Genomic DNA, 17,821 nt, shown 5'->3' with positions numbered 1-17,821 from the left:
GTGACTTCCCTTAAGTGCCAGTTTTTCATTAACAAGGCTGAGACAAAACAGGTCATCAAGATCTAAGAACAGTGGTCCTCAGACAAAGAGGCTTCGATAGTAATATGTTTATTGCATCATCCATTTAAGGATACAAGATACAAACACAAAACACTTCTTAATTTAAGGAGAATATGAAAACATCAGGCAATTCCTATAGTACTACTACAAATACAACCTTCACCTACAGTAAAATGAAACCATTCAGTCATTTTGGTCTTCATCCCAGTCTTTCTTCCCACTTGGAGGCTTGGGCCCACCCGCTGGTTTTGCCATGATGATCTGCAAAACAAAATTCACAAGAGTACACTTACAAACTCAAGCTTTAGAATGAAGAGAATATTTTTCTGAGCCTGCTTTGTTATTAAGCAATCATCACCAATGAGCAATCTGTTATTACATTGCATATGGAACACTAGCGTAATGTTGGTTATCATCCAGCAGGTGAGCTTTCTGTTTTGTGGACATTAACAGCGACAAAATTCACATTCAACAAAATTCACATTCATTAGCGGGAGGCCTTCTAAGACATGCATTTCAACAACCCAATGTGCGGAATGTGAGCAACATCTGCATGCATCACTGTCATCAATCAGTTTGGCACCTGATTTGCTATTTATATATGAGATTCATCTTGCCAACCATCTTTATCCCAATTTCCTTGTGGTTTAGGAGCTTTAGGTCCACCTGCCAGTTTTGCCATTATAATCTAAAGTGGTCGATAGGTAAAATATATATATATATATTAAAGTTCAACAATGGTATTTCCTAGTAACCTTCAAGTACAAGAATTGTGTTCATAAACAAAAGTCCTAGCACCTAGCTGCCTAGAAACACGCCAGAAGCCTCATTTATCTAGAATGCACTAACCCACCATTTTATAAGTAAATGCACTAACCCACCATTTTATAAGTATAACCATCTAGTGTTTTTAAAGGATTTATGTTTGGGCAGAAAAAAGGTGGTGGTTGCAGCTTTGGGCTTAAATGAATTTGGTAGAAGTTAGTTAGTTGGCTTTCCACAGAGTAGAACTTCTAAAACCCTGAGAGAAAGAGAGATATATATAAATAAAGGAATTTAGCTTGAGTCTCATGCAACACAAATCATATCTTCACTACCACCTTCAATGGAGTCCCCACCCCTTTTTAGAAGCTGCTTTCATGAAGAACTTGAAATTCCTGCAATAACATTTTACCAGTGAGTTAAGTGTTAGTTGCTCAGTCATGTCCAACTCTTTGCAACCCCATGGACTGCAGCCCATCAGGCTCCTCTATCCATGAGATTTTCCAGGCAAGGATACTGGAGTGGCTTGCCATTTCCTTCTCCAGGGGATCTTCCCAACCCAGGGATTGAACCTGGGTCTTCTGCACTGCAGGCAGATTCTTTACCTACTGAGCTACAAGGGAAGCCCTTATAACTACTGGGGATAAATTCAGATTGTATTAAAAGCAGTAAGTATAATTTTAGAACCTAAGTATACTTCAGTTAAGAAAACAGACTGATGGGCCTCTTTTCAGAGTTTCTGATTCAGTGGATCTGGGAATTTGTATTTTTAACAAGTTGTGAGGTGATGAGGATACTATGGATTAGGGAACAATTTGAGAACTAGTGAATTAAACACCTGAACAAACACTAATCTGGCCCTACTACACTGTCCAATGCTGAAAACTTTTCTTTTCTAAAATCCATACTATGCAAAATTAGGTACAACTATACTGAAGAGTACAAGCTCATTACAGTTGGATGGGTTCCTCAAGATGTATGTAGAGTGCTAACGGCAAAAACAATGAACATCCTCCCTTAGGGTAAAAGGTAACACAACCTTCCTAGGTTAAACCCCCAAATCATAAGTACCTGTGTGAGAAAGGCACTTGTTATTAATACTACTGTCTTGCTTGGCTAACTGGCATGCAAAATATTCCTTAGAAACTTTTACTGTGAGACTTTCTGCTTATCTCATGCTTCAGTCTATCTAGCTTCTCCTGTCCCCTTCTACTTTTTCTTGGGGCCCCCATTATCTCTGCTTACAAACTCCAAAACCATTTTTTTCCTAAAAACTGTATGATGCACTGACGTAAAAATGCAGTTACTAAATCCAGTCCATGGATATCCAGTTCCATTTCTGATCATCTCACATAGGAAAGAGTTCTTTACCGAAGTGAAATCTGTTTTGCTATAATTACAACCAACTGGTCCTTGCTTAGAGTAAGTCCCATCTCCTTTCCATTTCTATGTAAAACTCTATTTCCTTTCCATTTCTACCTAAAATTTGCTTCTCCCAAGATTAATTTGGCATGATTTTCATTTAATGGATTTACACTATGGCTCTAGCAATTAAAATTTTCAACTCATTATTTAAAAATTATTCATTGGTTAATAATCACTCCTAGAATTCTAGAAAAAATAAATTTCATTAAGTCTACTAGAAAACACTTTTGAAAAATTGTGTTTTCTGATTTAACTCAATTCGAAATAGTCTTCACTCCTTTTCTTCTTTGCCTAATTCCTCAAAAATATTAGCAGAAATACTATGATAATTTTAACACCTGAGGACCTTAAAACCCCCAAGACAACATCTGTCACAGAAGAATGCTCTTAACCACCAGGCCGGCCCTGTCATCTTCACATTTCCTTGATGGTAGTACAGATAGTGGTCCAGACCTTCCAAGAACCTGAGCGGACGCCTGAAACAGCACAGTAAGAACCCTATACATAACAACACCCTGCTTTTTCTCACCCTTACAAGTTTATCAATCAGGTACAGTAAGAGTGTATTCAAGTTGGCAGCATCACTACTCCTCTACTTTGGGACTGTGTGCTAAATCACTTCAGTCATGTCTGACTCTCTGCGACCCCATGGACTGTAATCCACCAGGCTCTTCTGCCCACGGGATTCTCCAGGCAAGAATCCTGGAGTGCGTTGCCATTTCCTTCTCCAACTTTGGGACCAGGAAATAAAATATGTTGATCTGATCACTGAAATGGCTAAGAGACAGTGTACACAGCGTGGATATGCTGGATGAAGGGACAGTTCATGTCCTGGAGCAGGACAGCATGAGATTTTTCATCATGCTACTGATAACGGCGTGCAATCTGAAATATATGAATTACATTTTTCTAGAATTTTCCATACAGTAGTCTGGCATAACAGATGACTTGTGGGTAAAATGAAACCACAGAAAGCAAAACTGCAAACAAGGGAGAGAATACTGTAGTCTGTAATGTCTGCTTCAGGGTTTTATGACCCTTCCATATTCCATATGGAATTTCCTCTCTTAAAAAGGGTTTTAAGATAAAAAGTCTTGAAAACTATGAATCTAAATGAGATTTATTTTACTCGTTTCAGTTCCCAAGTGGCAAAGGAGTCTTTCATTGGAAAAATAATTTTAAGTTAGCTGAATCAATAATTTCAATACAATGTATAACAGAAAAACTTTTTTGGGGGGAAGGAAGAGTACTTTACTTTGAATAGAAAGAGAATATATTTTCATGTTTTAGTCCCATTAACATATACTTTGAACTACATAAAAATTATTATTTTTAAAGATCAATATTTCATTTCTGACTCACCTGATCCACTCGGAGAACAGTGACAGCAGCATTAGTAGCCAGTTTAATAGCCCAGTATTTTCCCAGGTAAGTATCTAGAACACCAGCTTCCAACATGTCCTTTACAGCAGGAACTTCAGCCTGTCAACACAGAACTGTTTTTATGCTTTCATTCTAAAGCTTTATGTGAAAATATTTATATTTAATAACAGAAACATGGCTACTTAAATAAAACTAGAATAAGAGCTAGGCAAAGTACTACCCTATGTACACAATAAAGCAGGATAACTAAATTCTCTATCAGACAAACTGAAAAGGCTGTTAAGAAAATCCTGTGCTCACAAATCAGAACATTTTCTGATTTTCCTTTTAATGTCTATTTTTACATTGTACATTCACAAAATAAAGTTCACTTTTTTTTCTCCCGAATACCTCAATATCTAATCCAACGTTTTTATTTCCTTCTTGATGTACTGCATAGAGTTTAGAGATTACTTCATTGGCCTTAACTCCAGAGTTTTCTGCCAGTGCCCGGGGAATAGCTTCAAATGCCTCGGCAAACTTCTTAATGGCATACTGTTCAAGTCCAGGGCACGTCTAAAACAAAAATGTACTCATTACTCAATTTTATTCAAACAAAAACAAGACAGTCAGTTTATACACAGAAAGCCATGTACCTCTCCATACGATGTGATCTGTTTGGCTAATTCAATTTCTGTTGCTCCACCTCCAGGTACAAGACGTTTATCCTATAAGATATGGTTAAAAAAAGTCACCAAGAAGCAATGTCCAGTCTCCTAAATCTTTTCAGATTCCAGCACTCCACCAGACTTAGAGGGTTAAATCTGATTCAATTACAAATTTTATAAAACTTGAATTCCAATTAAACAATGGAGTGGTCTGGACAAGCTATCTTACCTCACCGTAGGGTCTGGCATACGAAAAAGAAGAATCAAAGTGAAGAATGGGAACAACACTGTGCAGTTATCTACATTTTCAAAGATCCAGCACCAATAATTTACTGAATAGAAGCTGAAGTGCAATGGAAGAAAAACCACCATAAACTCTTTTAAAAGACAGTTAAAAAAGGAAGCCTTGATTAGCTACTCCTTTTCATATTCCATTTTAGAAAATTCATCAGCAACAAACACTTAAATGGAGTCTTAAGGGAAAAGGTGCTGTGCTTTACACAAGCCACTCATGTTTTTCATTTTGAAGTTCTCAGGATGTTTAGGACTCTGCCAACTGTGTTTTTGAGGACTTAAAATTACTAAGTTATGATGAATGCTAATACTGACCCTTGTTAGAACTTTGAAAGTATTAACACCATCATCTACTGCCCTCTCTATATCATCCATCAGGTTGTCTGTAGAGCCTCGAAGCACTATGGTAGAAATGGCACCATCTTCCTTTTCTGTCAATAAATTAAATATGTATTAGATTAGTAAAAGAAAATGAACTCCCTACACATTAAATATGTACATTTTACCATGACTACTCACCATGCTTAAACACAACCACTTGTGTATCTCCCACCTCTGACAGGTAAACACTGTCACAATGCCCCATTTCTTCAAGGACAGGAGGATTCTGTGAGAAAATGATTCTTGTAATAAAATAATCTAAATAGGTTCAACTATCTTTTAATAGTGCCCCAAATACATACCAATCTAGGAAGAGCTGTAGCACCAACTGTTTTGCATAATCTTCTGAGATCCCATTTTGAGTTCAGCCTTTAAAAAACAAAACAAACACCTTAATAGAAGGAGATACCATAGTAAAACACCAGAGATTAAACAGGAAACTGTTCATAGGGCCTCAAGACACCTTCTTTCTTCCATGAAGGTTCAAGCTCAGAACAGGTTTGGACTGCACTGTGCAATCCAGCCACTTATGTTTATGGAATTATTCTAGAATTGAGAAAGTTTTCAAGTCTCCTTAGGATGTCAAGGGTTTGTAGTTGTAAAACACAAAGGAAGCCCTGGCACACAGAAAACTTATGCTTTACTTTGAGCAACTGAATGTTCTGTGAGAAAGAGAACAGTGATTTCCTCTGCCCATTATATTAAGAAAGGTGGGAACGGTTAAGTTGTCCACTGTAATCCATAAACAAAGTTTGTTCCTAACCCCACACTCTAGCTAACAGTGTGTACCAGATTTGTGTCTGGTCTCTTAAGCTCTTCCTCTTGCCTGGAACACTCTTCCCTTGCTCTCTTCAATTAACATCTGTTAACTGGTCCTTCAGCTCTCAGTCTAAAGGTAGGTTTTCTCAGAGATATTTCCTATTCCCCTAGACCAAGTGAAGTCCACTTCTACATTATCTAATACCTCATACTCCCCCCTTTTAACATGCTTAACAGTCTTTATGGTGTGCTGAATTTATTTGTTGTTTCACCACCCAAAGTCATTTACCATCTGGAATAACAGAATGCAGTCCTCTCTTACCTCACCAACATGATATTGTATTTGTTTGCATAGTGAAGAGCCATGTCTGCCACTCTGCCACCTGTTACTACGACATTTGCACCAGTATCAGCAATAGCTTTGACTTGCGCTTCCATGAGATTTTCTTCTCCCTTACTAAAATTCATCAATTCTTCAGCACTCTTTATCAACACTGTTCCCTAGCAAAATAAGCAAAGATTTTCTTTAAAACCATTTCATCACTATGGTGTTCAAAGTCACAGAATAACATTAAAGAAACAATTTAAACATGCACATATTATGAAACAGAATACAAAATCTGTACTAAACTAACAGAAATGCAGCTTGCTCCTAGACCAACAACCTCTCCCTCCGCCACACTCAGCACTAATATATTTGCTCTCTGACAGGCACTTTTCATGGAAAAATTAGAGAAACTATACTATGAGAGATCAAGCAGGTGTCCTGACATCTGTCTTCTGATGTCAACTAGTGTACTGAAACAACACTGTGATTCTCAAACTTCCTCTAAAATGTGGACTAAATGACCAGGCCCATCCCACCCCAAACCTGTGTAATTTTAAAAGCCACCAACTGCTCAAGATCTCAAGAATTGCAGGGATGAAATCAATAGTGACTTATAAACTTCAGACTTACTATGTATTTTCAAATACAAACTCCCAATTATAACTGTTACTAACTTCAAATTATGTTAGCCTATTTTTGTTTCAGGATGCTCCAGAATTTCAACGTTATTTAAAAAATTGCAATGAACAGCACACAAATACTCATTTTTTCATTGAACATTTAACCTGGTGAATGCCATATTCACTGGATTAAGAGCAAACTCCACCTCAATGCTACTGAAAAGGAAGCCCAAATTTTTACCTTCAAGATTCTGAAATCTACATACCTTAGTTTCTGTTATCATGCCATCAAAAGGACAAGAGTACACTGCTATTTTTGCATCTTTGACAGATGTTACATCACCTTCAGTCTCCTTCTTAAAAACCATGCCATGCAGTACTGAAGAGGAATGCACACCAGAGCCCTGAGGAGTTAGATATCAAAATCATCAATGATTTCGTGAAAATAACATCAGGGCTAATTGACTGCTTCTGCATGTACCAAAAATATTCATTACTAAATAATGTACTACAGCAAGGCAGGGACTCTCGGGGATGATACAGTGGTGGACAGTAAAGCACAGCAGTCTGTCCATTGTAGGGATCACTGTGGCAATGAGCCACAGTTACGGACCGGGATCCTGCAGTATACTTGGGGAAAAATCAAAGAACAACTGCTCAAAGCCATTCATTCACTCAGCACCAATATACCAGGCTGGACTGTCAGTGACAGGGACAGAACAGGGATCAACGCCAAGTTTCTGATTTTACACGCACACCAGGTAACAGAGAAGGGGAGGCAGTGCATAGATGGTCAGAACACACAGCATGTATATCACAGACACAGCTAGCGCATGTACTTTTATGTAAGTTAAATTTGACTATGTTAACAATCACATGTCAATGTGTAAAACCAATAGTTACAGGTTTTACTGTATCAATCACAATTTTTATCAAGTATATACCTTTTAGATATTAAAAGTATGAATTTTATTATAGAGCAACAGAAAAACTTGAACCACATTCAAAATTTCCTTCTAAGCTCATTTTTATAAGTCAGCATATATGAAGAATACAAATATTAGTATTTTGTTTATGCACTAAACCTTCCAACTGTTAAGTGATGACAAGAGTATGTTGATATCCTTTTAAATTCAAAGTATTACAATCTAGCAATATCAAAATCTTAAATGAAGCCAGGAAGTCTTAAGTGTCTAAAACTTACAAGGTAAAATTTAGATTAATAGTTTTGGGGGAGGGGCAGGAGGAGGAAAAAAGACCTATCTAGGTAACACTGATGCGTTTCTAAACTTACCAGAATCTTACAAACTCTGATGTTATCAACATTGAAATGGCCAGAGTCAGGAAAAATGGATACTGTTAAGAAAACAAAGACATATCAAAAGATATATTGGGAAAACAGAGAAAATATCTTAGCCACATGAAAACATTTTAATTTTGGATTTTTTTCATTTACTGATATATACTCACCACATGCCTGAGCTATAAGCTTGGCCAGAAACACTTCATTACCATATTGTTTACTCATTACAGAGGTATGAAGTAGAGACGACACTTCATCAACATCCCGTAGATTTTTTGCAGAACAACATACCAAGTCAGGAAGAATCTCATGAGCTTTTTTGCAGGCTATTTCATAACCTTCAATGACCTTAAATGTAAAGAGCAAAAATACTTCCTCAAAGGACATAATTTTGACGTGTCTTAAAGTATCTCATTTTGGTAACCCAATGGATACGGTATTTTCAATAGAAAAAGACAAAGCACGCTCCCAGAGTAACATTCATGGCAAAGCCTACTATTTAAGAGCACAGGCTTTGGTGACAGCCCACATTTGAACCCCAAATGCCATTATTAGCTACTCGAGCAAGGTTTTTCTAACTTAAGGCTCACTTTACTTATCTGAAACAAATTGGGATTACTTTTAATAGGCCCCACTCACAGGGTTCTTGTAAGGACAGAATGAGACATTGCATGGGAAGCACATGTACTACAAACCCTGACACAGAGAAAAGTGCACAGTACTAGCTATTCCTATAGTACTGACTTAAGTTTCAAACAGTAGGTATACATACACAAGCAAATTTGAAACAGGGGTAGGTTATAAAATGGACAGTCACCTCTGAAACTGACAGGCCAAGTCTGAGAAGCTCTTCAGCTAATTCCAGAAGAGCTCCAGCAAAAACCAGAACAAAGTTTGTGCCATCTCCAACCTCTTGCTCTTGCATGTGAGAGGCCATTACAATCATTTTTGCAGCAGGATGCTGTACCTGGTAGAAGGGGTTCGAATTTAAATAGTAAGTTAAACATTTGACCCTTAGAGTAATATGAAAATTTTCCTTTCCATTTCTTCTTAAACTAACAGACTCCAATCTCCTATGGGTGAAGTAACTCTTCTGATCTCACCTATAGTGTGGTCACAAGAAGACAATCCAGGTCCCCTTATACCCATCAGCACGAATGCACCACCATAAATGACAGTAACTTCGCAGGGCACTTTCTTTCAACGGTCAGTCACTCAGTATGTACACTGTATACATAAGGTTCCTAACACTATTACAGGTTCACTAAATTAAAAAAGTAATTCCAACCTAAGGCACTTTTAAAAAAAAGGCTTAAGGGGTGCTAAAGTAGATGTCATTTAGCTTGGTGATAAGTCTCAATATTTATGTATCTCCTCATTGAAAGGGGTTATCAATTATGGTCTAAAAAAAGAAAAATATAAAATATTTCTTGAAGTGTATCAAAATTTTAAGTGGTCCTTCCCTAGAATTTAAGAAGCTTTTTAAAGAAATAAGCAAGGAGTGACAACCGACAGCACTGAGAAAACTAAACAGCTGACACTGGTTTATTATGAAGACACTATCCCCATCATACTTAAATAACTCCTGAGAACATCATGGAGTACAATGTTAACCTTCATATGACAAGTCCCTCTACAAATACCTCGTCCATCTGTTTGTTCAATATTATTATTTTAACACTATATTATTATTTGCGCTTCCCTTGTGGCTCAGATGGTAAAGAAATCTGCCTGCCATGTGGGAGACCCAGGTTCGATCCCTGGGTTGGGAAGATCCCTTGGGGAAGGGTATGGCAACCCACTCCAGTATTCCCGCTTGAAGAATCCCATGGACAGAGGAGCCTGGTGGGCTATAGTCCATGGGGTCGCAAAGAGTCGGATACAACTGAGCCAGTGACACTCTCATATCATTATTTAAGAAGCTGGAGAAACATTAACTTATCTATGGAGTTCTGACTAAAGAATTAATCCTGGTGCTTTAAGAAAAATTCCCTAAGACTGAACATATCCTTCAATCAGCAGCTGGCTGAGGAGTGGTTCTCCATGTGTGATCAGGCGCCAGACTGTCCTCATAAACCCGCTGGCAGTTATCTATTCTACAGACTCTATACCATCAAAACTGTAAGTGAACAAAATTCCACCAACTGATTTAATTTCACAAACACAATTAAAACAAACCCATCTTAAAATATCAGCAGTTTCTACATTATAGAATACTTCACTTTAGTGTCACACTCTAAAGACAACATTCAATTTGATATTATCGGCAAATACATATGTATATTTTATCACAACCAACCTCTCCATAAATAATAGGAGATTTTAACAGGAGCAAAGATGTTAAACATAAAGAAGATTCTCTATAATTAGGAATATCTATATAATGAATTTTCAAGTTGGGAATTAAAAAAAACCCTTATTATCCAATGTGAATGAAATAAAGGTTATTCGATGTTAGAATACACTGAATTTTTGACATCATCAAAACATTTCTTGGGTTTTTAAAAGAAATAACTTACTTCTAGCTCTCTTAAAATAGTCGCTGCATCATTTGTCACAAACAATTTCTCCAGGTGGTTGATAACCATTTTGTTCATTCCTCAAAAATAGTTAGAAAAAGAAATCCATCATCACTCAAACCCTTCTCCAGACACCAAAGAAAATCCAGTGAAGAAACACAAATTTGCTATCCATTCTCTGAAATAACTTTGTAAGAATTCAAAACATATTACCTATGCTTAAAGCCACAACCCAATGGCTTCCCCTGCCTGCACACCTATATTATTTCTTTCCTGCCAATTTCATCATATTTTTGTTCAATCAATTCAAATTATATTGACATGTACAAAGACTAAAATTATTTACTTGAAAGTATATTTGTTTTGCTTATTCCATAAATTTGTATCAATTAATTCAGTTGATGGTGGGAAGCAAGAGAGAATTTTTCTCCCTTAAATTATGTCATTTTACATAAGAGAACTGATCCACAGCTCTAACAATGAACACTAGGTACTACCTCAAAGGTGAAAGCACCATAACTTTTCTATCCTCTCAGTAAGACAAAAAGTAACATTTTGATTCCTACTTTTCTAAAAAGATCTGAACTGCTGATTAAAGATTAGGAAAACTGTACAAAAGTTACTGAACTGTGAAATAGTTTTCAACACCATACTGTATTATGGCTAAAACTGTCAATTTACATTTAATATCCTCAAACAAGTCTCAAAGAACTACTACACAAAATTCTATTATAGTACTGTATTTTTTAAAACATGAATTTAGAAATTACCATTTGGTCCATACGCTGTACGAGTTGTTTGGGCCAGCTCCTTGCAAGCCTGTATGTTCCTGTACACAGCCTCTTCTAATCCTGAAAAATGCTGTAGAAGAAAACTTCTGATTAGGCAGGACAGTGAATCTCAATAATTTCTTCATCTTTAAAATGGGAGTAATATAATAGTACCTGTCTCAAAAGACTGTTGATATTATCAAGCAAAATTTATGTACGTAAAGCATGGTGTATGGTGTTCCTATGATACCACAGATACCATCATAATCTATGATCCATAGATTTGTCCACAAATTGAATGAATAAAGCATGACATTTTTAGGGACCATGGGTACCTACTTACACATCAAAACATAAAGCCTAATTTTTTTCAAGTGTAGTGAAAAGTGCAGAGAAGAGTGCTAAGACTGATTAGAGAAAGCATATGAACCATTGCAGATAAAAATACCTTTCCAGAGTCTACCAATTCTTTCTAAAAGCTGAAATGTGGTATGAATGTGATAAAATCTGAGCATTGTAGAGTCAACAGGTCTATGTTCAAAGGGAATTAACGTATTTGCCTTATACATTTTTAGAACTAAAGCATACAGATTTTGAATTCTTATTTGAACTGAAACAAACTGCTCGTTTGTACATATTAATTCCAGCATGTATATACTGAAAACTGAACTGCTCACAGTACTCAAATTTTCAAGTTTTACAATGCACTTCTTTTAGACATGGGATTTACTTGTGAGTCTCAGATAAATTTCAAGAGCCTACTGTTCATGTCAACATTTTTTTAGAGCCGCTTTGCCTGACAAGAGTAGGCACTTGCCACAAGTGGTTATTTAAAATTTAAGTAATTAAAAACTCAGTCCCACAATTGCACTAGACACAGTTCAATTGCCCAGTACCTACATGTGACTAGTGGATACCACACTGGATAATGCTGATACAGAACATTTCCATCACAGCAGACAGACAAAACTGCCTTATACTCTCCTTTTTTCCCTCACTCCCATTCTCTGAGGAACAGCCACTCTGATCATAAATCAGATCCTACTCAACAGTTCATTGACTTCCCCTCACTCTGAGGATAAAATGTAAATCCCCTGTAAAGGCTACAAGGTCCTACACCCTCTAATCCTTGCCAACAACTCTTCTAATTTCATCTCTTACCATTCTTGTCTTCCCTTGCTAAGCTTCAGTCTCATCTTTTTTCTTACTGTTTTAACAGTCAAACTCACTTCATCCTCACTGAGTTTGGTCCCTTACTGGTCCCTTGGCCTGAAACATTTCTGCCTTTAATCTTGGCCACTAAGCACAGAGCTGAGAGTTCTTTCCTTAACATCTTATTTATTGTTCTACCCCAAACTTTCCCTTTTAAATTTTTTTTAGAGGCGCACTTTCAATTTCCTTTATCATTATTTGAAATTATCCTTTTGCTTATTTGGTCAGTTATTTCTGCCTCAGAAGAAAAAAAAAATATGGACACTTCCCAGCCTTTTAATAAAAGTGAGTTCATGTCATTTTCAGCAAAGCTCTTTCACCAATACTTACAGTAAACCTCCTTACCTACTAGAGTCACGTTATCCCCAAAGTGCATCCTTGCCAACAAGAAACCTAGCTTCCTCCAACTGTTACCACAAAGGGAACCACACTACCTACATTCCTTTAAGCACAGAAAGTCCGGGGGACAAAGGGAACACAACTATTTGAACATAAGAGACAGACTTACAATAGTGTGTCTAAGACATTAAAAAAAAAATGCTGTTGAAATTACTTTCAAGATCTAGCCATAAAACAGAAGCTTTACTTAGGTCAGGGGGTCCCTTACTCTGTTGGTTACAACTATTTCTGTCCAATCTCCCCAACTAAAAGATGAGGAAAGTAAGACCCAGAGGATTAAGTTTTACCTCAAGCTGGCTAAGTTCAGACCAGAACCCACGGGGATTGTAACTAAGGTTTATCCTATTACAATGCACTATTTCTGCGAACTAAATGGGGAGCCCGCCGTTTCTCATTTGCAAGAGTTGCCTCGTCCCTCTCCTCCCCGGACCACCCGCTCCTGGAGCCGTTTCGCAGTACTCAAAGCAACTTCACCTACGTTATTTCACCTACTTCGCGCCCGGCAAAGGAGAGCCTCCTCACTCCCGTTTTACTGACGGAGGAAAAATGCAAAGAGCGGCCTTCACACCCTGTGCGGCTACAAAGCCCAGAACACGCTGCCTGAGGCCTCGTCTCCCACTCGCCGTTTCTGGCCGCTTGTCCCCTCTCCTGGGTTCGTTAAAAAAAAAAAAAAAAAAAAAACCGAAATGCCCGCGGCCCTCGGCGGCCGAGCGCTCCCGAGAACACCTCCCTTTCTGGAATCTTCTTTCCCTCCGACCGCTATGTCGGGTGGGCACGCCGGGCCCGTTCGTAGGTTTTTCTTGGCTGCGGCCGCCGCGGCTCTCCCACCTCACTCCCCCTTCTTCCTTTTCTTACCTTCGCTCCCTCCTTGAGCATCTGGGCAAAGCCCGGGGCCTTGGGGACGTGGAGCGCCATGACCAGTCTGCAGGGAGCCGTTCACGCGCCCTCGCAGAAGATCCTGGAGCAAGTGAGAAGCGCGCACAGCTTCCTGGGAACGTAGCGTGCGGCCGGCTCACGCTCCTCCTCTCTCTTCAGCCGGACCCGCCCTTCCCCCGGCGGCCTAGTCTGTGAAGTCTCGCGAGAAGGAGCAGTTCGCGCCGCCAGAACTGAATTGACGATTCTCGATCTGGTCGATGGATGGGGCGGCTCGATCGGGCTGGACCTTCTGTCTTCCGGCCGACGCACGCGTAGGCTGCCTGGCGGATGTGGCTCGCTGGCGGAGGTTTGTTCCCTTCGCTTAGACTCACAGGCTCTGTGCTGGGGACTTTTGAGTTTTGTCAGTTTTGTCCTTGAGTTTTGCCACTCCTTCCAAGAGTAGCTTCTGTGTAAATCTTCCAGAGCTTCCCACGATATCAGCCAGCTGGGCACCCCTTTTTTTCCGAGTCCGACCACCTGCCTTCATCCTCCAAATCTGTGGTTGAACTTGCGCTCAGACTTGGGCCCTGTAGCAGCTCTGGGGACTTGAAGGTGATAAATGAAAAGCTGAAAGGAAAACTACGTACTGAGTGCTCATATGTGCCAGGCCCCGTTATTTCCTTTATGTGCGGTATCTTAGCTAGTGGTCAATCTTTTATTAATTACTTCCTTTTGCAATTTACAAAAGGTAGTTTGTACAAGAACACAGCGCTAGTAGTGTTAAAACTAGGATTTCTACCCAGATTAGATTGCAAAATGCACGTTGTTAGACAACTGTATTCCTCTTTTCCTCCTTTTCTTTTCCGTCTGTTTTTTGGCTGCCCCACAGGCATGTGAGATCTTAGTTCCCCCACCAGGAGTGGAACCCCGCCCCCCTGCAGTGGAAGCATGATGTCTTAACCACTGAACACCTGGAAAATCCCTTTTCTGCTTTTTCTTGGAAATATAAACCCCTTTTACTTTCCCACAATCCTTTAAAACCTGACCTCTGTGTCATCCCACATCAGCACATGACTAATTTCAAAAGACCGAATGATGACAGAATACTTTAAAGAATAATTTCACACAGTGCAAGTAATCCACTCTCCTAGTAGAAAATATAGACAACTGAGTAGAACGTTTGGCTTGTCTTTTGTTCCTTGGTCAGACACTTGCAAATGATTTATTTTCCTTAAATCGGGACAGATTTAATGTGTCTTAAGGAATAATCAAGTGTGTTACATGTACTATAACTTTTTCTAATTAGCACTTAAATGCATAATTATTAAAAAACATTTTTGCCAGCCATCTCAAACAAACTGTATGTGAACCACCTTTTGGGAAACATTCAGCGATCCTCAAAGGGTGGTCCAAGGACAACAGGAGATTTCCTTATGGTTTAGCCAATAAATAAATGAAAACTAATTCATCTAACTCAAAGAGACCATTGCTTATAAACATAACCAGCAACAACAACAAAACTGAAAGAGATTAAAGATGACACAATAAAATTTTAATAATGATTAAGGTATCAGGTCTTGGTAGAGACCGTGGTAGATAATTTGAGGATAAAACTATTGATGAATCAAATTTTCATGGTAAGTTTTAATAAAACATTGATCTGGGGACTTGCCTGTCAGTCCAGTGATTAAGACTCCACTTTGACCGCAGGGGGCATGGGTTTGATTCCTGTTAGGGAACTAAGAACCTGCATTCCTTAGCAACACTGCCAAAAATAATAATAAAAATAACAATAATAACAAAGTTTGAAAATTGATATTAATTTTAGTAAATTAAAAAGGAAATGGGAAGGATTAAATCAGTTAAAATCTTCTGTATGGTGATTGATCAAGAATTAAATTGATTTAATTGCTAAGAAGAATGCTTTTTAGATAAAAATTCATTTTGTGTTACTTGGAGTAGATGGTGTAGTCATAATTGTGGAATTAAAAGCTCAAGGGCAAAATTTCCCTGGATCCAAATAGTTAGCCAAATATTCCTCGCCCAGACTAAAAAGTAAACACACTCAGTATGGCTCGGGGGCTGGGTCCTGGTCCCTGCTTATGGCACCTGTATCTTTGCCCTGTTGGCCTTCCTTTCTGTCTTCTGGCCACAGAAGCCTGAATAGTTCATCCTGTCTGCTTTACCTCCTCTGCTTCAAGGTCTCAGGCTCTGCTCTGCTCTACCTAGAATGCTCACCTGCTCCCTTTTGGCTGAGTTAGTTCTACTTCAGTAAACAAACGCTTATGTTAGAAAGCCTTTGATGACTCCCAAGACATTCCCTGTGAGTCATTTTCACAGCTTCTGTGCTTCTCCTTCATAGCACTTATCCTCGTTATGACAAAATTTGTTGCAATCTTTCCCAACTGGTAGGTAGGCACTGTATTGCCAGCGTATATCACTGAACATTGCATGAAGCAGAGACTTATCAAATGGCTAAATGGGTGTCTGCGTGTTACTGAAAGGTGTGGGGTCTGGCTGCTCACTGCTCAAAAGCCAGTAAACAGGCCAGGTTGGTGGAAAGGAAAGTTTGCTTTATTTCAGATGCTGACAGGTGGGCAGGAGGGTGGACCTCTATCCCAAGGCCGACTCACCTCGCTGGCAGCCGGTGGGGCAAGAGCTTTTATAGACAGAAGAAGAGGGCTACGTGCAGAAACATCACAGTCAGCTCTGACAGTCATCTTCAAGTTGGTCAGCAGTGGTCTGACTAGTGTCATCTTGGTGGTTTTAGGTACAATTAATATTCAGTTCTAGGGCGGGTTGGTTTCCACTGTGTTGAGGCCAATTCTCGGAATTGTGGCAGCCCATGGCTGCCACATGGGTGGCAGTCTTGGCTACAGTCTGGTCATCGGGTAATTAACTTCTCCACCTGGTAGGAGTTTCAGAATCTATAAGACAGTTCACAAAATATGGCTCAGAATTTTCTCTACAGTGCTAGAGAAAGAACTAAAGGTCCTTGACTATGCTTAATGAGTGTATTATTATTATTTGTTCTCCTTTGACTGTTTCCCTGTTTCCACATGTTCTCATTTCTCTGATTAAACTTATGCTTTGACTAAAATTTTCCACAAACAAAAGTCAGGCTGAGGACACGGGGTTGGGTGGGGAAGGCCCATCACATCCTGCTCCTTTTTATGAAGAGAAGACCAAAGAATTGGGAGATGAGGTTTCTAGTCATCTCTACATGCTGTGAAACCAGAAAACAACACAAAGCAATCAAGAGGGTTTGCTCAGGAGCTTGCAAAGGCCAGGGAGATACAGTTCGGTCCCTAGCATTCTCTGTGCTCATAGGAACATTTTTGTCCTGATTACTTTAGCTGATAAATCAGATGAGATTTGCCTTGATGAACATATTGTCCTTATCGGATCAGCCCCTGTCAGCTTAGGTGTTGGACCACCTTTCTGTCATTTGAGGAATTTATTCTGTGGATCCCACAGTAGGAAGAACTGTTCAAACATCTGGTCTGTTAAAGAACAAATGAAGACATTCCTTAAGCCCCAAGTCACCAGGAGCCACTTTTATGCGGGCATGCTGAATGGTAAATTTGTCACCAACTTGATTTGCATCTAGAGGCTGCTTTTTCACATGGGGTGAACCTGGAGAGGTCACTTCCCTCTATTCTGAGAGTAGTGGTCTATGAGTTAGGCTCTGAGGTTGCAAGGAAACAAAATGCTGAGATCACTTGGGGGGGGGGTGGTTATTAAGAATCACAAAAAAGTAAGAAATTCACAAATATCTAAGAGCCAGATGACTTTTCATGTATACAGATAGGGTATCTCTGAGTTACCAATCTCATGTCTTAGTTTATCGCTGTTTCTATGCATTCCACCAAGCTGGCATTTGATTCTCTTTACCTCTTTCAGCTGATTTTTCTTCTTTCTACATCTTAGCTTTGGCTGGCATCCTTTTCTCTATGTCTTTTAGTTTTCCCACCCCCTTCAGAATGAGTCTCTGTGTGTTTCATTCTTAAACATCCCCAAAAAAGGGTCTGGTTCATTCAATATATTGCTATCTAACAACTCTCCCCCCACCCCAGGTTTGACTGAATTCTCATCAAGGATACT

At 39.0% G+C, this 17,821-nt stretch overlaps 1 protein-coding gene across 2 annotated transcripts; it reads right to left on the bottom strand.

Moving 5' to 3' along the window:
- Positions 1 to 92: 92 nt before the first annotated feature.
- Positions 93 to 13,893, bottom strand: CCT8 (chaperonin containing TCP1 subunit 8). Of its 2 annotated transcripts, XM_006056347.4 has the most exons (16): positions 13,718 to 13,893; positions 11,252 to 11,342; positions 10,482 to 10,561; positions 8,780 to 8,929; positions 8,130 to 8,310; positions 7,954 to 8,015; positions 6,926 to 7,063; positions 6,034 to 6,212; positions 5,255 to 5,321; positions 5,091 to 5,178; positions 4,887 to 5,002; positions 4,266 to 4,337; positions 4,021 to 4,185; positions 3,610 to 3,729; positions 644 to 748; positions 93 to 321 (listed from the first exon to the last, which is right to left on the bottom strand). In XM_006056347.4, exons 1-15 carry the CDS (start codon positions 13,775 to 13,777, stop codon positions 656 to 658), a joined length of 1,662 nt encoding a protein of 553 aa, XP_006056409.3. In that variant the 5' UTR covers positions 13,778 to 13,893; the 3' UTR covers positions 93 to 321; positions 644 to 655. The 2 variants fall into 2 exon arrangements, with proteins under 2 accessions (XP_006056409.3, XP_006056410.3); XM_006056348.4 differs by lacking the exon at positions 644 to 748 and having other exon boundaries at positions 13,718 to 13,890.
- Between the last annotated feature and the right edge of the window lie 3,928 nt (positions 13,894 to 17,821).

Source organism: Bubalus bubalis, chromosome 1 (assembly GCF_019923935.1).
Source record: "Bubalus bubalis isolate 160015118507 breed Murrah chromosome 1, NDDB_SH_1, whole genome shotgun sequence".
Lineage (NCBI taxonomy): Eukaryota > Metazoa > Chordata > Mammalia > Artiodactyla > Bovidae > Bubalus > Bubalus bubalis.
The sequence above is the reverse complement of the archived record's forward strand: the minus strand, read 5'-3'. Positions and strand labels throughout refer to the sequence as shown.

Bases quoted from the DNA above. Each gene is read 5' to 3' on its own strand.
- CCT8 (XM_006056347.4), bottom strand. From the start codon at position 13,777: ATGGCGCTCCACGTCCCCAAGGCCCCGGGCTTTGCCCAGATGCTCAAG. The intron at 5,322-6,033 runs GTAAGAGAGGAC...TGTTTTTTAAAG, and splicing joins TACAATATCATGTTGGTGAG to GCTGAACTCAAAATGGGATC. The intron at 4,338-4,886 runs GTCAGTATTAGC...CATATCTTATAG, and splicing joins CTTTCAAAGTTCTAACAAGG to GATAAACGTCTTGTACCTGG.